We start from the raw sequence: 21,005 nt of genomic DNA, 5'->3' as shown, positions 1-21,005 counted from the left end.
CTTGAAATTGATTGGGTTTTAATCTACATAATTGTTATTATGTACCCACTTTGTCTAAAACTTTATTTCCATTTCTATGTGAGACATGAAAGGATTTTTATTTTGCCATCAAAGACAATTGTTGTATTTTGTTGAAAATAGACATGACTGTGAGCCATGTCACTTATCTTTATGATATACATGTTTTAGGCACTTCCAACTCAAGCAATGATATCTACATAATACGATCTAAAAGACTCATAACTAGTAATCCAAATGATTTGTACATTTTACTTTTTCAATTAGGTTACATAAATGAGAAACGCATTTAAAGGCTAGTGTCGACTAGATTTATTGAACCATTTGATTATTCAATCATATGGACTATGCGAATCTTGTCTCCTTTGCAATATAATTCGTACTCCCTTTAGTGGTAAAGGAACACGAGCAAGTGATTTATTAAGACTAATACATGCCGGTGTATGTGGTCATATGAGCATCACTGCAAGGAGAAGTTATGACTACTGTTGGAGTTAGTGTCCTCCACAATAGTGCGTTTACATAATAAATCTCATTAAAGGAATATCATCAGATATTTAATTATTTGATCCTCGTCAGTTGATTAACGTAAATCGATAACGGTTGGCTGACTAGAGTTTGACGTTATTATCATGAGACGGCGGTGATCAACTGACCCTTTTCGGTCACACCTAAAGGAACGAACCCCAATTGACAATTAATTAATTGTATGAGATACAATTTATTTAGTCCCTTGATTTATAGACTAAAAGGTTAGTCGATTATTTTTAAAGAGATTTCGAGTTGCGAACACGAGGCACGGCAGTTATTATTTAATTATGCGATAATTAAATAATAAATTTTGGGAGACGGGTTTTAGTTAATTAATTGTTAATTCTCTAAAATTGTACTAATTGATTAATATGATTAATATTAGTACGTAAATAATATGTGTAGCGGTACACGTATATTTACGGAGTGAATTGAACGAATTAATTATGGAAGTATTTAAACATGAAACGATGTTTAAATAAAAATTACACGTATTTGTGCGACAAATATAAGAACCGATATGGACCCGTAAATGGGCAATTGGACTGTGTAAAATAGAGTGTTGAGGATGATTAGGAACATAATCATTTCACCTTACTTTATATTCTTCCATAAGTTATCTTTTGTCATAAAAGATTGGACAAAAATTGCAACAAGTCCATTCCTACAGTCCACCCACTCCACCGGTTTTTCCCCCTCCATATAGACCAATTTTTGTTCAATTTTTGGATGCTTGCTCACTTCATTTTGCATGTGAACAAAATTTGTCTATCATATCTCTAAAATTATTATACATCCTTTACTAAGTTGTTAGTAAACTAAAATAAATAATTACTAAGAGTGTTAGTAATATTTACATATTATCAAGGGAATAATTCTAATAAGTTACTAGTAAATACTTGTTAGATTAATTGGGTTGAGTTCTTGGGTGCATATTGTTAGCAGATCTTCTCTTTGAAGATTTGTTAGGAGGATCATACTTTTGTTATAAGCTCAAGAACAATCAAGGTAGGAGATCTTGATTGTGCCCATATTACCATAAAATCTATGTAAGGAAATTGTTTTTCCTTAACTTTCATTTTTATGCTTTTATATTTGCATGCATGTTATATAGATCACCAAAATGATAAATTATGAGATAATTTAATTTTTATTAGAGAGTCTAATATGAATCTATGATCTTTCAAGTAGTATCAGAGCTTAGCCTTGTAATTTGCATGTTGATTTTAAGCATATTAATAAATTATGAGATAATTTATAAAAACTAAAAAAATGTGTTAGAAGAGGTTTTAGCACGAAATTTTTGGGGCATGCATACCTACTGATCTCAAAAGATTTGTGGTTAAGTTTGGTGATTTATGAAGTTATTTTGCTATTTTTAATGATTTTTGGTAGAAAACCGAGTCAAAATGCCGTATTTTAGCTATAAATTGACTAAAAATAGTTAAAAGTTTATTCGGGCCATGGAAGTTTTATGGTGTTTCATGCATGTTTTCTACTGATTGTATGCAAAAGTTTGAAGGTTGGTTTGAATTTTTGCATGTTTATTGATTTTATGAGATAAAAGTCGATAAAAGTGAAATAAATTAATCATAATTTCGAAACAATTGATTCTGCCCTTGATAAATTTATGTACATTTGAAAATATTATTTAAATGTTAAAATTGAATTTTAAAATGTATTTTCACCTTGTTTTGATGTTTATTGGTTTTAGTGGTTAAAAACCGATAAATATCGATCTTTTTCTTCATAAATTTTATCCGATTTTCTGGGGCAATTTTTCTGACTTTTGGTGTTCTTGGGAGCGTTCCAGAATACACAAAATTTTGTTTCAATTTTTTGGGTAATTTTTCAATTATTTTGGATTTTTACTTAAAATTATGATTTTACCGATTAAATTAGCAAAATATCACCTAATCAAACTAATTATTCATCATGAAATTAGTGAGGACTAATTTTGAGGTTCAAAACAGTTTGGACAATTAGTTTGGACTTTAATGAGATTTAAGAGTTGATTATTGATTTTTACATGTTAAAAATCGATTAAATCCACAAAAACCGAGATGGATACCAACGATTGATAGATAGAGCGATTCTGGCATCATTTTACAGCATTTTAAGCATATTTTTTTAAGTTGAATGAATGATTGTCATTTATTTAAAGTATTTATCTTGTTGTACCTAGTATGACCTAGTTTATTTTAATCGTTATTACCCGAAATGAATGGGAATATCGATTTGTTTGTAACTAAATACGATTTCGTATCGTCGGTTTGTAATTAATTAATAGTTTTATTTATTTTATTAATTAATGTATAATAGGAATAGCTATGTAATTCAATTGTAATAGTTATTCTTACCGGCGTTTCCAAAAGACGGATTACATCGAGACGGAGTCTATTTTTTGGAAGGTGTTCCAAATCCCACAAGAAGGAGCCACTTTTGGAATGAAGAGGCAAGGGACCAAGGAGTTGGTTTCCGATATGTAATAGTCTAGTTTTTATTAACTAGGTGGCCATACTAGGATTTATTCATATGCTTACTTGTTTGCTTGTTTTTATTTTTCGCACATGCCAAAATCGCCATTCACATGCATTTTATTTTCGCAGTTGTTAATTCACGTCATTTACATTCACCAACTTAGTTCACTTATAGGGAATTTATGACTAAATTGACAAGATCTCTCACATAACTAAAATTGAGATTAGCCTTACCAATTAGTAACACCTATGAATCTCTTTTTCATTAGAGCCACGCTCGCCCAAGCGGGGTGTTCTCTTTTTACCTTGGGTAAGTAGGGTGGTAAACGGTTATCACACGCTAAAATTGTTTGGACTCAACGGGATATAAAACGGTCTTGTGTTCCGGGGCTAGTAGATGGATTTAAGGAAATTCGTCGACCAAGAGTTCCAGAGGTAGAATTAGTCAACGTGACTTACCGAATTTACACAATTATGGGATGTTTCGCCCAAGAGATGTTCATTTTTGTTTAATATTTGGGTCTTGGAATCATTTATATAATTTAGTGGGAGATCATTATATAAATTCTAAAACTTGTTAAACATGTTTTCACAAGTAATTTTATACAACAATGGATGTTAATTTTTCCTTTTTGTTGCAGCATTTTAATTCGCAATGGCAACTTCATCAACTCCATCGACTACTTCACTAGGCAAAGATTCATGGCTAAGGTCCGTAATGGAGAAATGTATCTTAAAAGATGACGGTATTAACTTTCTTGAATGGGAATCCAACATCAAAAGTGCCGCGTTGTCCGACAATATGCTCACTTACTTGACTGAAGCTCCTCCCATCGAGCCCGGTCAAAGGGCTTCATCGGCGGTGTGGACCGTCTATGATGACCATGTGAGGATGTCGAATGATATCATAAAAGTTGATATGGTCGATGTCCCCAAAGCTCAAGCTATCATGCATTTCTTTAAATGCGTACGAGATATTCACTCGTATGATCACTATGTTTTCACAAACACCTAAAGTCCGTCAATACGATGCGGCGGCACGCTTCTTTGAAGCTAAGCTTGAGAGGGGCCAAAAGGTTGGTCCCCATGTACTCAAAATGGTCGAATATTTCAACATCCTAGAGCGTCTAGGGTGTAACATTCCTAAGACTCTTGTGGTGGATCGAATCCTCCACTCACTTCCCACCAAGTTTGCCCACTTTAGGGTAAACTACAACATGAATGGCATGGATAAGAGTTATCATGAAATTCATGCACTCCTCACCCAAGCGGAGAGGGATATGGAAGCTAGTGGGAGTGACAAAGGGGATGTTTTAACCATGAAGTTAAAGAACATGTCCCTTGGAGTTAAGAAAGGAAAAGGGAAGGAAAAGTCCCAATTCAAGAAATCGTCAAAGAAACCCGACAAGGGAAAGGGGAAGGCCGTTGTGAATGGCAATCACAAGGCAAAAAGTGTCAAACTCTCCGAGGCCGAATGTTTCCATTGTAATGGGAAGGGGCATTATAGGAGGAGTTGTCCCAAATACTTGGAGGATCTCAAGGAAGGGCGTGTGACGCCTATTGGTATGATTTCCTCTCTCTATGTGATAGACGTTAATTATGCTTGCACTTCCAGTTGGGTACTTGAAACCGGATGTGGCTCTCACCTTTGTAATCATTTGCAGGGTTAAGGGACGTGCGAGCACTAGCAAAAGGTGATGTGGATCTCCGCATGGGCAATGGAGCTAGAGTAGCGGCCGTTTCCGTAGGGACCTATGTGCTCACTTTAGCTAGTGGTCTAGAGTTGTATTTAAATAAGTGTTATTTTGTACCAACTTTAACCATGAACATCATCTCCATTTCCTCGTTAGACACGGAAGGCTTTTGTTTTATGATTAAGGACAAGTGTTATACTTTTTCTTTAAATGATGTGGTTTATGGCAAGGCCATTTCAATTGGAGGCATTTATGTTTTAAATGATGTTAATGACGTTTATCATGTGGAAACTAAAAAGCTCAAAACGGGTGATCCAAACGAATCCTACCTTTGGCATTGTCGTTTAGGCCACATAAGTTTATGCGAGTCTTGCCTTCTAGGAAAGATGACTAGTGCACCTTTTGCGGGAAAAGGGACACGAGCTAGTGAGGTTTTGGCTCTCATACATACGGATGTGCGTGGACCATTAACCATCACCGCTAGAGGAGGTTTTCACTACTTCATTACTTTTACTGATGACTTAAGTAGATATGGGTATGTCTACTTAATGAAGAACAAGAGTGAAACTTTTGACAAGTTCAAAGAGTTTCAAAATGAAGTAGAGAACCAATTGGAGAAAAAGATTAAGACCCTACGGTCCGATCGTGGTGGTGAGTATCTAAATATTGAATTTGATTCACACCAAAAAGATTGTGGTATAGTATCACAATGGACTCCTCCTGGCACACCACAATTAAATGGTGTGGCCGAAAGGAGAAACCGAACTTTACTAGATATGGTTCGGTCTATGATGAGTCTAACTGAGCTTCTTAGTTCATTTTGGGGTTTTGCCCTCTTGTCTGCAACATTTTCACTAAATCGAAGCCCGACTAAAGCGGCCGATAAGACTCCATATGAGATATGGACAGGGAAAGTCCCTCATTTGTCATTCATGCGTATTTGGGGTTGTGAGGCGTACGTCAAGACTAAGTCTTACAATAAGCTTGCACCCAGGTCTGACAAATGTCTTTTTGTAGGATATCAAAGGGAAACACGTGGCTATTACTTCTACAATAAACACGAGAACAAAGTGTTTGTGGCTCGTGATGCTGTCTTTCTAGAAAAGCAGTTTATTTCTAGGAGACAGAGTGGGAGAAAATTTGAACTTGAAGAAGTTCGAGAGTCACAAACCGAGAATAAGGTAAAGGAGAACGTGGAGGATAGCATTCCCTCTTCCTCTGAAACGGTAATTATTCCTAGAAAGTCAAGTAGGATTTCTAATCCACCTGACCGCTACCTTGGTAACATCGAAGAGGATGGTGTTTTGTTACTTTTGGAAAGTGATGAACCCACTACCTACAAATAGGCCATGTCTAGTCCCGACTCTTCGCTTTGGCTAGAAGCCATGCGATCCGAAATGGATTCCATGTACGAGAACCAAGTATGGGACTTGGTGAATTTACCTGAGGGAGTGCGACCCCTTCAGTGTAAACGGGTATATAAAATTAAGCTCGGCGTGGATAAACATGTGGATGTTTACAAAGTTAGATTGGTGGCAAAAGGTTTCACCCAAGTTCATGGTTTACACTATGACGAAACCTTCGCTCCAGTCGCTATGCTTCGTTTCATTAGGATAATCTTAGCGGTTGCCGCATTTCACGATTATGAGATTTGGCAAATGGATGTCAAAACCTCCTTCTTGAATGGGATTCTAGAATAAGAGGTGTACATGATACAACCTGAAGGTTTTGTGGATACATCTAACCCTAAGAAGGTGTGTAAGCTCAAGAAGTCCATTTATGGTCTTAAGCAAGCATCTAGGAGTTCGAATCATCGCTTTGATCATGTTATTAAACAATACAGTTTCACTAGAAGTGTGGAAGAACCGTGTTTATACATGAAGTTTAGTGGGAGTAAGGTTGCATTCCTTGTCCTATATGTGGATGACATATTGCTCATCAGGAATGATGTTCCATCGCTCACCTCCGTTAAGGAGTGGCTAGGGACACACTTCCAAATGAAGGACTTGGGAGAGGCACAACGAATCTTGGGTATCCGGATCTATAGGGATAGGTCCAAGAGGATACTAGCATTGAGTCAAGAAGCTTATATTGACAAAGTTCTTGACCGATTCAATATGAAAGACTCCAAGAGAGGATTTCTACCTATGGGCCAAGGGATTACATTGAGCAAGTCATAGTCTCCCTCTACCCCTAAGGAGATTGAACACATGAAGACCGTCCCTTATGCTTCCGTTGTTGGGTCTATCATGTATTCTACGATTTGCACTTGTCCCGACGTTGCGTATGCCTTGAGCATGACAAGTCGTTATCAAGCCAAGCCTGGTGAGAGTCACTGGATAGCCGTAAAAAATATCCTTAAGTACTTGAGAAGGACTAAGGATTCGTTCTTAGTGTTTGGAGGAGAAACTGAGTTGCGTGTAAGAGGTTACACGGACGCAAGTTTCCAAACCGATCGGGATGATATGAAATCCCAATCCGGCTATGTGTTTATGCTAAATGGAGGAGCTGTTTGCTGGAAGAGCTTCAAGCAAAGCATTACCGCGAATTCTACAACAGAGGCTGAGTACCTTGCAGCGTCTGAGGCTGCGAAGGAAGCTGTTTGGATTAGGCAATCCATGGAGGGACTAAGAGTAGTCCATTCCGCCAAAGATCCGATCACTCTATATTGTGATAACAGTGGAGCTATTTTTCAAGCCAAAGAGTCGAAGTCTAGTAACAAATCTAGACACATTGAAAGGAAATACCATGTAATTAGAGATTATGTGGAAAGGAAGGAAATTGACATTTGTAAGGTTGGGACAGATGATAATATTGCTGATCCTTTAACCAAGCCTTTATCAAAGGCTAAGCATGATGGTCATGTCGTCGCAATGGGATTGAGACGAGTACCAGATTTTCTTTAGATTATGGATATGTAATAATTGGATAGTGTATCTCTTATTATATATATGATAATCACATTCATTGTTTTCGTATTCATTCTTATATGAATCTTATATTTAGTGTAACTAAATTTTAAATACTTTGTTTATCTGAATTAGTTGTGGAGACAATGTTGAACACTATTCAAGTGAATAAGATGAACATTGTATTTTGTCCCTGGTCACTAAATGAGGTGACGTCTCGGAGTGACAAGATAGTAAGTCGATTGATGGTTGTTCAACACCATAAGGTCATACGTGATGACTAGTCGATTACATAGGCAGAGTGTGTGACACTTTGCCGGACAGTGACCATTTAGAGAGTCCCTAAGTTCTATTATAGACGCTTGGTCGTGGCGGGGATCTCTAAGATGTTCTAATGAGTCGATTCTTTTGACTGGAGACTATTATCTGAGCAAGTGCAGTTTTCGAGTGACTTTGGTTTTTGTCCTAGGTCGTGCTGTGAAAGGAGGCCAAAAGGGCATTTACTAGGTCATGGTGATCTGTATTATGCAATAGGATAGATAGGGCATACAGGAATTGTCCACCCACGTTGGGTAAACTATATCTCAAGGCCACTCGAGGATTTAATGACTACAAATGCGTGGCCACGCTCAGAAGTAATCTGTGAGAGATTTTTCCGGTCAGGTAGTCACACTCCCGATTTAGAAAACAGCTCGCGATATGTTCATGTGCAAGTGCGACCTGAAAGACACCTTGCATTGAGTGGGAGATTAAAACGGACAAGAGAATTGGTAGCGCACACCTTGTGCCGGACAAGTGGGAGATTGTTGGAGTTAGTGTCCTCCACAATAGTGCGTTTACATAATAAATCTCATTAAAGGAATATCATCAGATATTTAATTATTTGATCCTCGTCAGTTGATTAACGTAAATCGATAACGGTTGGCTGACTAGAGTTTGACATTATTGTCGTGAGACGGCGGTGATCAACTGACCCCTTTCGGTCACACCTAAAGGAACGAACCCCAATTGACAACTAATTAATTGTAAGAGATACTATTTATTTAGTCCCTTGATTTTATAGACTAAAAGGTTAGTCGATTATTTTTAGAGAGATTTCGAGTTGTGAACTCGAGGCACGGCAGTTATTATTTAATTATGCGATAATTAAATAATAAATTTTGGGAAACGGGTTTTAGTTAATTAATTGTTAATTCACTAAAATTGTACTAATTGATTAATGTGATTAATATTAGTACGTAAATAATATGTGTAGCGGTACACGTATATTTACTGAGTGAATTGAACGAATTAATTATGGAAGTATTTAAACATGAAACGATGTTTAAATAAAAATTACACGTATTTGTGCGACAAATATAAGAACCGATATGGACCCGTAAATGGGCAATTGGACCGTGTAAAATAGAGTGTTGTGGATGATTAGGAACATAATCATTTCACCTTACTTTATATTCTTCCATAAGTTATCTTTTGTCATAAAAGATTGGACAAAAATTGCAACAAGTCCATTCCTACACTCCACCCACTCCACCGGTTTTCCCCCCTCCATATAGACCGATTTTTGTTCAATTTTTGCATGCTTGCTCACTTCATTTTGCATGTGAACAAAATTTGTCTATCATCTCTCTAAAATTATTATACATCCTTTACTAAGTTGTTAGTAAACTAAAATAAATAATTACTAAGAGTGTTAGTAATATTTACATATTATCACGGGAATAATTCTAATAAGTTACTAGTAAATACTTGTTAGATTAATTGGGTTGAGTTCTTGGGTGCATATTGTTAGGAGATCTTCTCTTTGAAGATTTGTTAGGAGGATCATCCTTTTGTTATAAAATCAAGAACAATCACGGTAGGAGATCTTGATTGTGCCCATAATACCATAAAATCTATGTAAGGAAATTGTTTTTCCTTAACTTTCATTTTTATGCTTTTATATTTGCATGCATGTTACATAGATCACCAAAATGATAAACTATGAGATAATTTGATTTTTATTATAAAGTCTAATATGGATCTATGATCTTTCAACTACTTCGTCACTTTTACCAATGATTTAAGTAGATAAGGGTATATTTACTTAATCAAATATAAAGTGAAGCATTTGAGAAATTTAAAGAATTTCTAAATGATGTAGAGAACCAATTGAACAAAGTACTAAAGTATTACGATTCGATCGTAGTGGCAAAGATCTAATTAATGAATTTGATTTATTAAAATATGGATTATGACCTAGTGTCACTACCCATAAGATCAAACTAATATGAGTCAGTTTGAGTTGTTGAACTCACTGTTGGGGATTTTTTATTAGTCTGGAGGGTCAACCTGGAGATACCTAAAATAGAGAGTCTATTTAACAAATGACATGGATAAGACTCGCATATGACGTGATTCAAACTGCCATAAAAGAGCCGGTCTTTTAGGTGCTAACATGTCAATCTAGACAAACTACTATTACTCCACCATATATGTTTGTGACTCACAAAGCTATCTCTTAAGAAGATAGAAGTATTTCTAAGAGATAGAGTGGGAGTAGATTGGATCGTCACAAACATGTCTTATAGTTAATGTGTTACTTTGTGAAAGTAATGAAACTATAATCTATAAAGATAGAGTGGGAGTATAGTTCAGTGAGAGTATAGCACACATGTATTATTGTTAAAATATTGCTTTGCGAAAGTAATGGTATTGTCCTAAATCGACTTTGTTACATACGAGCCATAGCATTACAATCCAAAGATTGTTACTCGAAGAGTAGATTTACTTAAAGGCGAAGGTCTCCTTAAAGTGAATAGAGCTTTAGAGTAAACAAGAGCATAGATTGACATGAAGATGTTGATCAAAATAAATTATGTTAGGAATTGCTGCATTTCATTTGATAATGAATGGCAAATGAAATTTATATTCGCATTTCTAAAATGGGAATTTAGAGAAGGAAGTGTTTGAAACACAAAACCTTAGATGAAGATCTAAGAATCCTAACATATTATGCGTAGCTATCTTAAGTGATCACAAGATGGTCTTAAGCTAGCATTAAAGGATTATACTTTTCGTTCATGTGATAATAGTGAATGGTTTCATTCACATGATTGAAGAATCATGATTATACATGAAGTTAAGTGGGAGCTAGAATTGTTTCTCCATGTCTTATATGTTGATAACATATTAATTATTGAGAATAATGTACTAATGCTCTCTTCTGTCAAGAGTGATTGGGAGACTAGGAAAGGGTACGATATATTCTAAGATTTCTGAATCTGTGTGAGAGAATATTGGCATGGAGTTAAGAGTCTTATGATGATAAGATCTTTCGTATCTGTTGTACATCAACAAGGTTGAATAGGTTATTCATGATGATGAAAGTGGAATTACTATGATGGAGTCATAGTCGTTTACTGAACCTATTAAGTTTCGCCATTAGAATGATCATGTATGCCAACAGACACACATGCCATGATGTGATATATGCCTAGGGCATGATGAGTCAATAACAAGATAATTCCCATGATATGGCTTGTGAAAGCCTTAAAGAACAATTGAAAACTTGTTCATATGTTTGGATGATAAACTAAGTTAGGTGTTGAAGGGTTGCACAAACTTTAGTTTCCAAACATAAAAGGATTTGTTGAAATCCTAGGATGTCTTATTGACTAAGGAGTAAGAAACTAGAAAAGTGTTTTAGTTTCGTGCATTGCAAATTCTACAATAGAAATCTAAGTAAATTGTGATAAGTGGGTCAAGATATGGATTAAGGGTGAATCCCTCTACAAATGACTTTATCACAAGTTATGCGATAACAGTGGGAGTATCGTTCAAGTTAAAGAGCCCAAGTCTGGTAAGAAGACTAGACAAATACTTAGAGATAAATTCAAGTTATTTGAAATAACATTGAGTAGGAGGAAATAGCAATTGACAAAGTTGGAATATATGGATATAGGGTATATCCACTTGCCAAGCTTTTATTGCATTTTTACTAGTGTTAATGGTACACTAAAGATTATAAGATATGAAGTAGTAATAGTGTATTGACTATTCATATGTGATAATCTCATTTATCGTTTGAGTTTCATTAAACTCACCCGTTACCTTGTCGTATCCAAATGGGTTATAGAGACAAATTGAACCCCATTAAAGTGAACTGGATTGACATGGTATTTGCCCCTAGTTACTTATATGAGGTGACGTCTCGAAGTGACTAGAGTGTGATGCGATTGATGGTAAGTTCAAGTGTCATAGAGTCATATGGGATGACTAGTCGATCACATAGGCAGACTGTATGGGACACTCTGTCGGGCAGTGACCGCTTATAGAGTTCTGGTAATTCATAAAGCCTGGTCGTGGCAAGAGCTACTATAGTATTCTTATGAGTCAATTCTTTTGACTAGAGACTGTTCGCCCAAGTTGGCACAAGTTTCTGATTAGCTTTGATTTATATTCTACGGCTGTCGTAAATGAAGTCAAACTTGGTATATTTTGGGTTATGATGAACTGTGGCTAGACGAAGGGAATAGTGCGATAGGAATTGTCCACCCCCTTGTCAAGGTTGTTTGAAATCTCAAGGCCACTCGAGGAGTAGTTAACTGGAAATGCGTGGCCATGCTCGGAAGGTATCTATGATAGATAACTTCGGTCATACAGTTACTCTCAAGATCGAGGAAACCACTCAAGATATGATCAAGTGCAAGTAAGACCTGCAAGACACCTTGCATTGAGTGGGAGATTGTAATAGGACAAGAGAATTGGTGACGCACACTTGTCTCGGACAAGTGGGAGATTGTTGGAAAATGTGTCCTCAATAATAGTGCGGTCACATGATTTAATATCATAATTAAATCTCATAATAAGAATACGTAAGGGATGATTCATTTATATAGTCAACTGATCAACATTAATCGGTAACGATTGGCTTGCTAGAGTTTGACGTTACTGTCGTGGGACGGTGGTGGTCAGTTGATCCCTTAACATCATACCTAAAGGATGATGCCCTTATCTGTAAAGTTAATTAATTGTATGACGATACAAGTTAATCAATTCCTTAAAATTGAACAATTCATTTGTGAGAGAGAATATTGATATCTTATTGTAATGGGATTAAATAAGATTTGTTTTAGTAATTAAAATTCTTTATTACTAAAACTCTTTATTATTATTACATTGTTGTTAGAGAGAATGAATCTTAGAGAGAGAAAATCCTCTCTAGGAAATTAGGGTTTCAGTTGCAAATGGCAAAGAAACTTAAATCTAAATCTTCTCTTAACAAAAGAAAAATTATATCTAAAGCTAAATTACGTTTGTCCTTCTCTAACATGGAAAATTTAAGGCTCGATAATGATGTTACTGTAGAACCAACTGAGGTAGAGGAATCCAGTTCTGTTGTAGCTGCGATTCCGCCATCTGCTGACGCGAGAACCACTAGATCGGTCGGCGAGATTGTGGGGATCCCAGTCATCAACTTGGATACTGTCGTTGAGGATGATGTTGATTCAATTGTTGAAGAGAATCCTGGTGAAGAAACTGAGACTGAGGAAAACCCTATCCCAGATGAAGCCGGTTGGACTCGAGTAACTGGTAAGAAACGCTCTCAATCACCTGTTTCATCTTCACAAGAGATTCTTCAGATAACTGCTGAGGAAGTGCAACCTGAAATTGAATATTGGTCGACTGCAGTTGTTTGTTATGTATTAGGGGGTAACCCACCATGGGCACGACTGTCAGGGTTTATTACCAATTTATGGGGCAAATATAAATTTGATAAAGTTTCTTTTCCGCCCAATGGAGCGTTCCTGGTTCATTTCCCTACTTTGGAGTGTCGTAATTTGGTTCTCAAACAAGGATTCCCTATGTTTGAAAATAAGCCCTTGGTGGTTAAACCCTGGACTGATACCACTTCCATGGCTAAAGAACGTGTCAAATCTGTACCTGTGTGGATACGTTTATGTGGTCTAGGTTTGAAATTCTGGGGGGAGAAAACTCTGGAAAAACTTGCTACCTTGGTGGGAAAGTATATGCGTGCTGATAGTGCTACAATGGACAAAACCAGACTTGGGTATGCAAGAATCATGGTGGAAGTAGAGGTGGGTCAAGAATTCCCTGATAAGATATACTTTAAGGATGAAAAAGGCAGCATTGTTTGTGTGTGTGTCGAATATGAATGGAAACCTGTGGTATGTGGCTCCTGTAAGGGCATTGGTCACACGAAGGATGTATGCAAGAAGCCAACTGCTGCTCCTCGCATAATTCAGGTATGGAGACCAGTGGTTAAGCCTATTGTGACCCAGCCATAGACTACTACTTTGACCAAACCAGAGGGGGAGATACCATCCACTCCTTTGTTTGGAGGGGTAACCTTTCATAACTCTGATCACCTTCCTGTGGTAACAAGTCCTATTATTCAAAGAGCGAGGCAAGAACATGCTCCTGTGTCTCATCTAAGACCTGGCACTTCCTATAAAGCAGCTTTTTCTCCTACTAAGGACACTGCTAGTACTAATGAGACAAGGGTAGTACAAGAGCAAGAGGAAGGGGAGAGTAGTACTCAAATTACTTGTGATAATGGATAGACTGGGATTTTGAAATGTTAGGGGTATGAACAACCCAAATAAACAATTAGATATTAAGTATTTTCTTTTTCAAAATAAAATTGGTTTATTTGGATTAGTGGAGACGAAAATAAAGGAGCAGGATTTTGTGGTTGTGCTCAATAATTCAGCAGTTCAGTGGAAAGGTATCAACAATAATGTACATCATCCTGGTGGCAGAGTTTGGATTATTTGGCTTCCTCAAGTTTTTAATGTTCAGCTCCTTAATGATAGTGATCAGCACATCACTGTTGAAGTGTCTGATCTTACTTCAGGTGATAGTTTCTGGTATACTGTAGTGTATGGATCTAATTATGATAGTGAGAGACTCAATCTCTAGGAGAAGCTTAACCAGAATAAGGATCAATGTGCCAAACCTTAGTGCATATGTGGGGATTTCAACTCAGTTTTGGATTACAATGAAAGGCTGGGTAGAGTAGTTACTTGGAATAAAATAAGAGACTTCAGGCAGTGTGTTGAGTATTGTGAGGTTACTGACATTGTAGCTCATGGATCTTCCTTCACTTGGAACAATAAACAGGACCCTTCTACTCGTGTTTTTTCAAGGATTGACAGGTGTTTAATTAATATTGATTGGCTCCAGAGATTCCCTGATAGCTCAGCTTTCTTCATGAATGAAGGAACCTTTGACCATTGTCCTTGCATTTGCTATAGAAGGGATGAGGCTACTACCAGAAAGAGTTCATTTAAATACTTTAATATGTGGAGCTTAGATTCCAATTTTAAAGCAGTGGTGGCTACTGAATGGAATAAGACTGTTTTTGGGGTAAAGATGTACCAAGTTGTTACTAAACTGAAGAATCTGAAGAAGCCTTTGAAGGAGTTAAATAAGAACAAATTTTCTGAGATTGAGAAGAGTGCTGAGGTTGCTAGAGTTATATTGGATAATTTGCAAACTGTAATGCATCTACACCCCCAGGATCAGTAGTTGCTAGCTGCTGAACAAGCAACTGCAGAGGAGTTCAAAATTTTAAATAAGGCTAGAACTAAATTCCTACAACAGAAAGCCAAGGTGGAGTGGATTCTGGAAGGAGATGAGAATACTAGGTTTTACCACAGTAGGATCAAAGCCAGACAAATTCATAACAAGGTAACTCAAATTGTTGATAAGGATGGGGTCACTCACCAGGATCCCTTGGGTATTGAGAATGCCTTCCTTTCTTATTATAATGATTTATTGGGATCAAGTAATCATACAATTCCTGTGCATAAACCTACTGTAAGAACGGGCAAGCTTATTACTGACCATCATGTCCAGCAGTTACTTAGACCAGTCTCTAACAGTGAAATCAGACAGTGTATTTTTTTCTATTCCAGCTGATAAAAGTCCTGGTCCAGATGGATACACTAGTCAGTTTTACAAAGACTCTTGGGATATTGTGGGTCAGGAGGTGTGTGATGCTGTGAAGGACTTTTTTCACTCTGGTCAGCTGTTGAAACAACTTAATACAACCAACATTACCCTAATTCCTAAAGGGAGTAATCCTAAAACTGTCTTTGAATTTCGGCCCATTGCCTGTTGCAACACTTTGTACAAGTGTATTGCAAAACTTCTTTGTAACAGGTTGGGAGATATTCTTCCTGATATTGTTAGTATTAATCAAGGGGGATTCATCAAAGGGAGAAACATTGTAGAAAATGTACTCATTTGCCAAGATATTGTTAGACTCTATAATAGACAGACAGCCTCTCCTAGATGCCTGGTTAAGATTGACCTTAAGAAAGCATATGATAGTGTGGAATGGGAATTTTTAGAGCAGATGTTGGGAGCCTTAAACCTTCCTGAACAGTTTACGAATTGGATAATGAAGTGTGTTACCACTCCTTCATTTTCTTTATCTCTAAATGGAAAGTCTTTTGGATTTTTCAAAGGCAAGAGAGGTCTTAGACAGGGGGATCCTTTGTCCCCTCTCTTGTTTACTCTCTGTATGGATTACTTGTCTCGAATTTTGGCTGTTGTGAGACAACAGGATGGCTTTAGATTCCATCCCCTCTGTGGTCATTTGAAACTTAACCACTTGTTATTTGCAGACGACCTTCTCATGTTTTCCAAAGGTAATGCAGTGTCCATCATGTGGATACTTAGAGCCTTTGCCACTTTCTCTTCTGCTTCTGGGCTTTTCCTTAACAAGGACAAGACTGAGATCTTTTTCAACGGGGTGAGAGCTGATACTGTCAATGAGATTCTGCAAATATCTGGGTTCAAGAAGGGTGCACTTCCTTTCAAATATTTAGGGGTACCTATATCCTCTAAGAAATTATCTAAGAATGAAGGAAGGAAATTGACAGACAAGATTACAGCAAGAATAAGAGCTTGGGGGGATAAACATCTTACCTACGCTGGAAGATTAACTTTGGTCACTTCTGTATTGCACACTCTGCACTCTTATTGGGCTACTATCTTCCTCATTCCCACTGGCATTATGAATAACATTGATAGAATTTGTAGAAATTACCTCTGGAGTGGGAAAGACTCTTATCTACGTGCCCCTGCTGTAGGCTGGGATCAGTGCTGTAAACCAAAGGCTGAAGGTGGGCTGGGCATTAAGAATTCCAAGATGTGGAACAAAGCTTTGTTGGGTAAGTATGCTTGGTGGGTTGCTGATAAGAAGGATCACCTCTGGATGCGTTGGATCAATCATGTGTATCTCAGAGGTGGTCATTGGACCAACTACTCTCCCCCCTCTGATTGTAGTTGGTCTTTGAAAAAAATAGCCCACATAATGTTGCTGTTTAGATCTGCTTATATAGATGATCAGTGGCTTGGTACCAGTGATGCATACACTATCAAAGCAGGATATGATTGGATTAGGACTCCAGGGAACACTGTTAATTGGTGGAAACTTTGTTGGAATTCTCTGAATGTTCCCAAGTCCTCTTTTATTTACTGGGCAGTTATGTTAGGCAGACTTCTTACTCGAGATAGGTTGGCTAAGATGGGTGGTCCTACATCTATGGAGTGTTACCTTTGTCAGGGTGCTGATGAATCCCATAGGCACCTGTTTTTTGAGTGTGAATTTAGCAGGAAATGCTCTGATCTCCTGCAGCAAAAGCTTACTATCAGACTGAATCCACGAACTCTGGTTGAGTGGAACAAAAGAGGTAGAAGACTTAGTATTCTGAGAAGGAGGATGGTATGTGCGTGTTATGTGATGTTGGTGTATTTGATATGGCAGGCTAGGAACAAAGCTCGTACAATGCTTACTGTCATTCATCCTAAAGTTATTGTTCAGCAAGCTATTCAAGCTGTCTCTATCAGATTCTGGGCTCGAAACAAAGCACCTATCAAAGAGGAGGATATTAGTTGGCTCAACAGTTTGCATTCTAGTTAATTTGAGCAACTGCTGTTTTTGTTGAAGCTATTTTTAGAGTGTTTGTTTGTAGTAGTTTTGATCTTGTAAATCTCTACACGGATGATGTATTCTTTTGTTGATATTAATATACTTAACCTTTCCCAAAAAAAAAAAAAATCTTTATTACTAAAATTGATTATTGTTTGTGAAACAATTGAGAAAAGAATGGATGGTTAATTATAATTACAAGATGTTGTGAATTATAATTAAATGACCCATTTTATTTATGTGATCAAGTATCACTAGTCAATTAGTTGTATGTAATTTAATTAATTTATTAAAATGATATTTATGTGATAAATATGCGTTAAATCAATTAATAACATGTAAAATACTACATGTGACATATTGTGTGACAAATGACAAATTGACAAAATAAAATGGTAGTCCATTTTATGTAAGTGGACCGAATTGGGGAAGTTAGTAGTGGATTGTGCTTATATTATTTTATATGATAAGATTTAAATAATAAGCCTACACTACACTAGCCTTACATGCCTAAGGTTTTGATAAGATCAAAAGCAAAAGTGAAGGACCATATATTGGTCCTCCTCCCTCCTAAAACCGGTACACCCTCCTCCACTTTAGAAGATTATTTTTCTCTACTTATTCTCTTTATGCTTGTCCATTCAAAAGACATGCAAAGCCTTCCTCTCTCACATAATCTTGTTCATCTTTCTCTAAAAACTTGAGAAATGATGATCCAAATTGTTCAAAGAAATTACTAATATTATTAGTGTAATATATGAGTATTAGTAATCCATTTTAAGGTAGACTACTAAACAAATATCTAGCAAATATTATTTTGTAGAGATAAGGGATAATCTTGGGTGCAATCAAGAGGAGTGGCTTATATACTTGGAGTCTTTAAAGGATCATCCTAATACTCATCATAGCTCAAGAACAAGTGAAGGTAGGAGACCTTGCTTGTGCCCATAAAACCAAAATTAACAATGTAAGGGACATTGTTTTCTTATAAATCTCTTATTTTGTTATGCATGCACTAGATCTAAAGAACAAATATTTAAGAAGTTAATTAGTTCACTATTAGAGGAGTCTAATAAGAGGTAAATAAACCTAACATATTATGGTCTTCCGTATGAGCGGAAGAGTTGATGATGGATGGGAACGCATATGGAAACATATATGTGATGATGTGGTGGATTTGACGCGGTATATGCGTTGTATGATGTCCGAAAACGGAAATGTTGATCATGGTTTAGTCACATTACGAGTAATTTTTGTATTAATTGATTATTTCATGGAGTCCGCATATTCGTGATTGATGTGCATACATGTTAGTATATGAGATTTGATGTAACATAGATACATAGTAATAATCGAGTTATACCCCTCGATAGATAAGTATATAATCAACATGAGTTGGGAGTTAATTATAGGATTATAGATTGGTACCGTGGATTTAACCTGACACTTGACCTTTGGGAGGCTCGTTGAGTAGGGTTATATCAATGGCATTAGGACCATATATGATTTATTTATGGATTTGCAATACGTAGGAGAAAGTATTGAACCTCGAACATAGGCATTTGTGGAACTTAGGAATGAGTGTATGAGATCGTATTTTGAGATTTATCTCTTTTAAGGTGAGTGAATGTAACAATTCGGAAGTTTAGGAAAAAGGAAGCACGGAATATGAGGAAGAAGTGGGAGTTGAACACCGAACTTTGGGAAGGGAGTACACATGAGATTTGAGGGAATAGTCGGAAAGGGAAGAGTGAGTTGAAACTTCGGGGATGATAAGTGCATATTTTATACATTTTCATCCCCTATATTAGCTCCATTTTATATGTCATTTAGCACTTATCATAGTGTTTTGAGCTAATATTTGTTATTCTAGTGCATTTATTTGTCTCCACATGTTTTGTAGGATACTTGAGCTTTTTGGAGCTAAAATACTACAAGATGACCCACTAGAGTACAATGGCTAAGCAAGACCCAATATTGGACTAGCATTGAGTGTTTGCATGGGTTTTTCATGAAGAAGTTGATGGACTAATGTGTGCAATGCAATTGTGTCAACAAACCAAAGTCAAGCCCAATTCAAAGTCCAAGTCAAAGTGGAAGAAAATAGGATTCCAAGCTATCTAGGATGCCAAGGGATTAGTGATTAACGGGGTGATTAATCGCTCAATTAATCACCCACTTAGGATTCTCCAAACAATTAAGAGGAGATTTAATGGAAACGGGCTGGAAACACACGACCCCGATCGGGGCCGCCAACCCCGATCGGGGTTGCATGTCCCTAGCTCGTTTACGTTTCACTCCCCTCCCCTATATAAAGGGGAGGTATTTCAAGGTTTAGGATATCCAATTTTTACGTCTTTCATACACTTTACAATAGACTTAAGCATAATTTCTCTCATTAGTTTTCATAATTAGTTTCAATATTGCCAAGCTTGTAGTTGTTAAACATTTGGTTCAAAGTTAATTCAAGCACTTGGTTCTCTTTGCAATTCAAGTTCTAGTTCTTATTTCGGTAATTCTTACTCTTGTTTATTTAGTTTACATTTCTATTTACATTTTCATAACTACATCGCTAGCACTTCATTTCTACCACTTAGTTTAATCTCACATTACATGTTATATCGTTTAGTTTATATAATTGATACAATCATGTTTAGCATTTCTTACAACAAGTTTTATAGTTTACATTGCATTATGAGTAGCTAAATTTCCCTGGTCTAAGGGCTAGAGAGCCATGCAAAATCAAGTATATAACATGTTAAAATAGGTTGATAATAATATTGTTCAAATTTCTTCTATCACATGTTTGCACTATAATGTTTAATCTTTGTTTAAGGCCTTATTCAATTGATTAAGTTTGTTCATTCATTTTAAATTCGAGAGGCACAGAATTGAATTATATTAAGCATGTGTAGTAGGACAACCTAGTCATGGACGAGAGTTTCTCTAGGACCCGGTCTATGGTTGACACTAATGCCGTAAGGTGGGTGTCTCTAAGCCTAAGCAATTGACAATGTTTTTAATAACGAGTTTGATATAGTTATATACTTACCTTTGCATGTGTGACCCGACCCCCTTTAGACTCCTTTTTATTATATAATTTACATTACAATTTTTGTTAATCCTCAAACAACCAAACAAACCCAAAACTAAATCGATCTTGATAGAAATATTCCCATATCATTTCACAACGTAATTCCCATTTCCTTGTGTTCGACCCCTATTGCTACATTCATTTGTTATTTAGGGTAATTATCTTTGCATAGGTATACGACAAGCCTATCAAATTTTGGCGCCACTGCCGGGGAAACGGTTTTATTGCGTTTTGAATTGTCGATTTTTATCTTGTTTTCTTTTGTCTTGAGGAACACTTGTTCCTTGAGACCGTTACTTATCATTTTCCTAGAAATTGTTGTCTTATGCCCAG

General features: G+C 36.6%; 1 protein-coding gene across 1 annotated transcript; it reads left to right on the top strand.

The window, feature by feature from the left end:
* The first annotated feature begins 12,860 nt into the window (after nt 1-12,860).
* Nucleotides 12,861-17,569, top strand: LOC141640282 (uncharacterized). Its single transcript, XM_074449132.1, has 6 exons — nt 12,861-13,880; nt 14,437-14,536; nt 14,624-15,135; nt 15,241-15,466; nt 15,555-17,371; nt 17,414-17,569. Exons 1-6 carry the CDS (start codon nt 12,861-12,863, stop codon nt 17,567-17,569), a joined length of 3,831 nt encoding a protein of 1,276 aa, XP_074305233.1.
* The last annotated feature ends 3,436 nt before the right edge of the window (nt 17,570-21,005 follow it).

The sequence above is a fragment of the Silene latifolia genome, unplaced genomic scaffold, assembly GCF_048544455.1.
Source record: "Silene latifolia isolate original U9 population unplaced genomic scaffold, ASM4854445v1 scaffold_75, whole genome shotgun sequence".
Lineage (NCBI taxonomy): Eukaryota > Viridiplantae > Streptophyta > Magnoliopsida > Caryophyllales > Caryophyllaceae > Silene > Silene latifolia.
This window is presented reverse-complemented; position numbering and strand designations above follow the sequence as displayed.

Coding starts and splice junctions, on each gene's coding strand:
- LOC141640282 (XM_074449132.1), top strand. CDS start 12,861: ATGGCAAAGAAACTTAAATCTAAATCTTCTCTTAACAAAAGAAAAATT. Junction 13,881..14,436: donor CTGCTCCTCGCATAATTCAG/GTATGGAGACCA, acceptor TTTAATGTTCAG/CTCCTTAATGATAGTGATCA. Junction 15,136..15,240: donor TATTGGATAATTTGCAAACT/GTAATGCATCTA, acceptor TTCCTACAACAG/AAAGCCAAGGTGGAGTGGAT.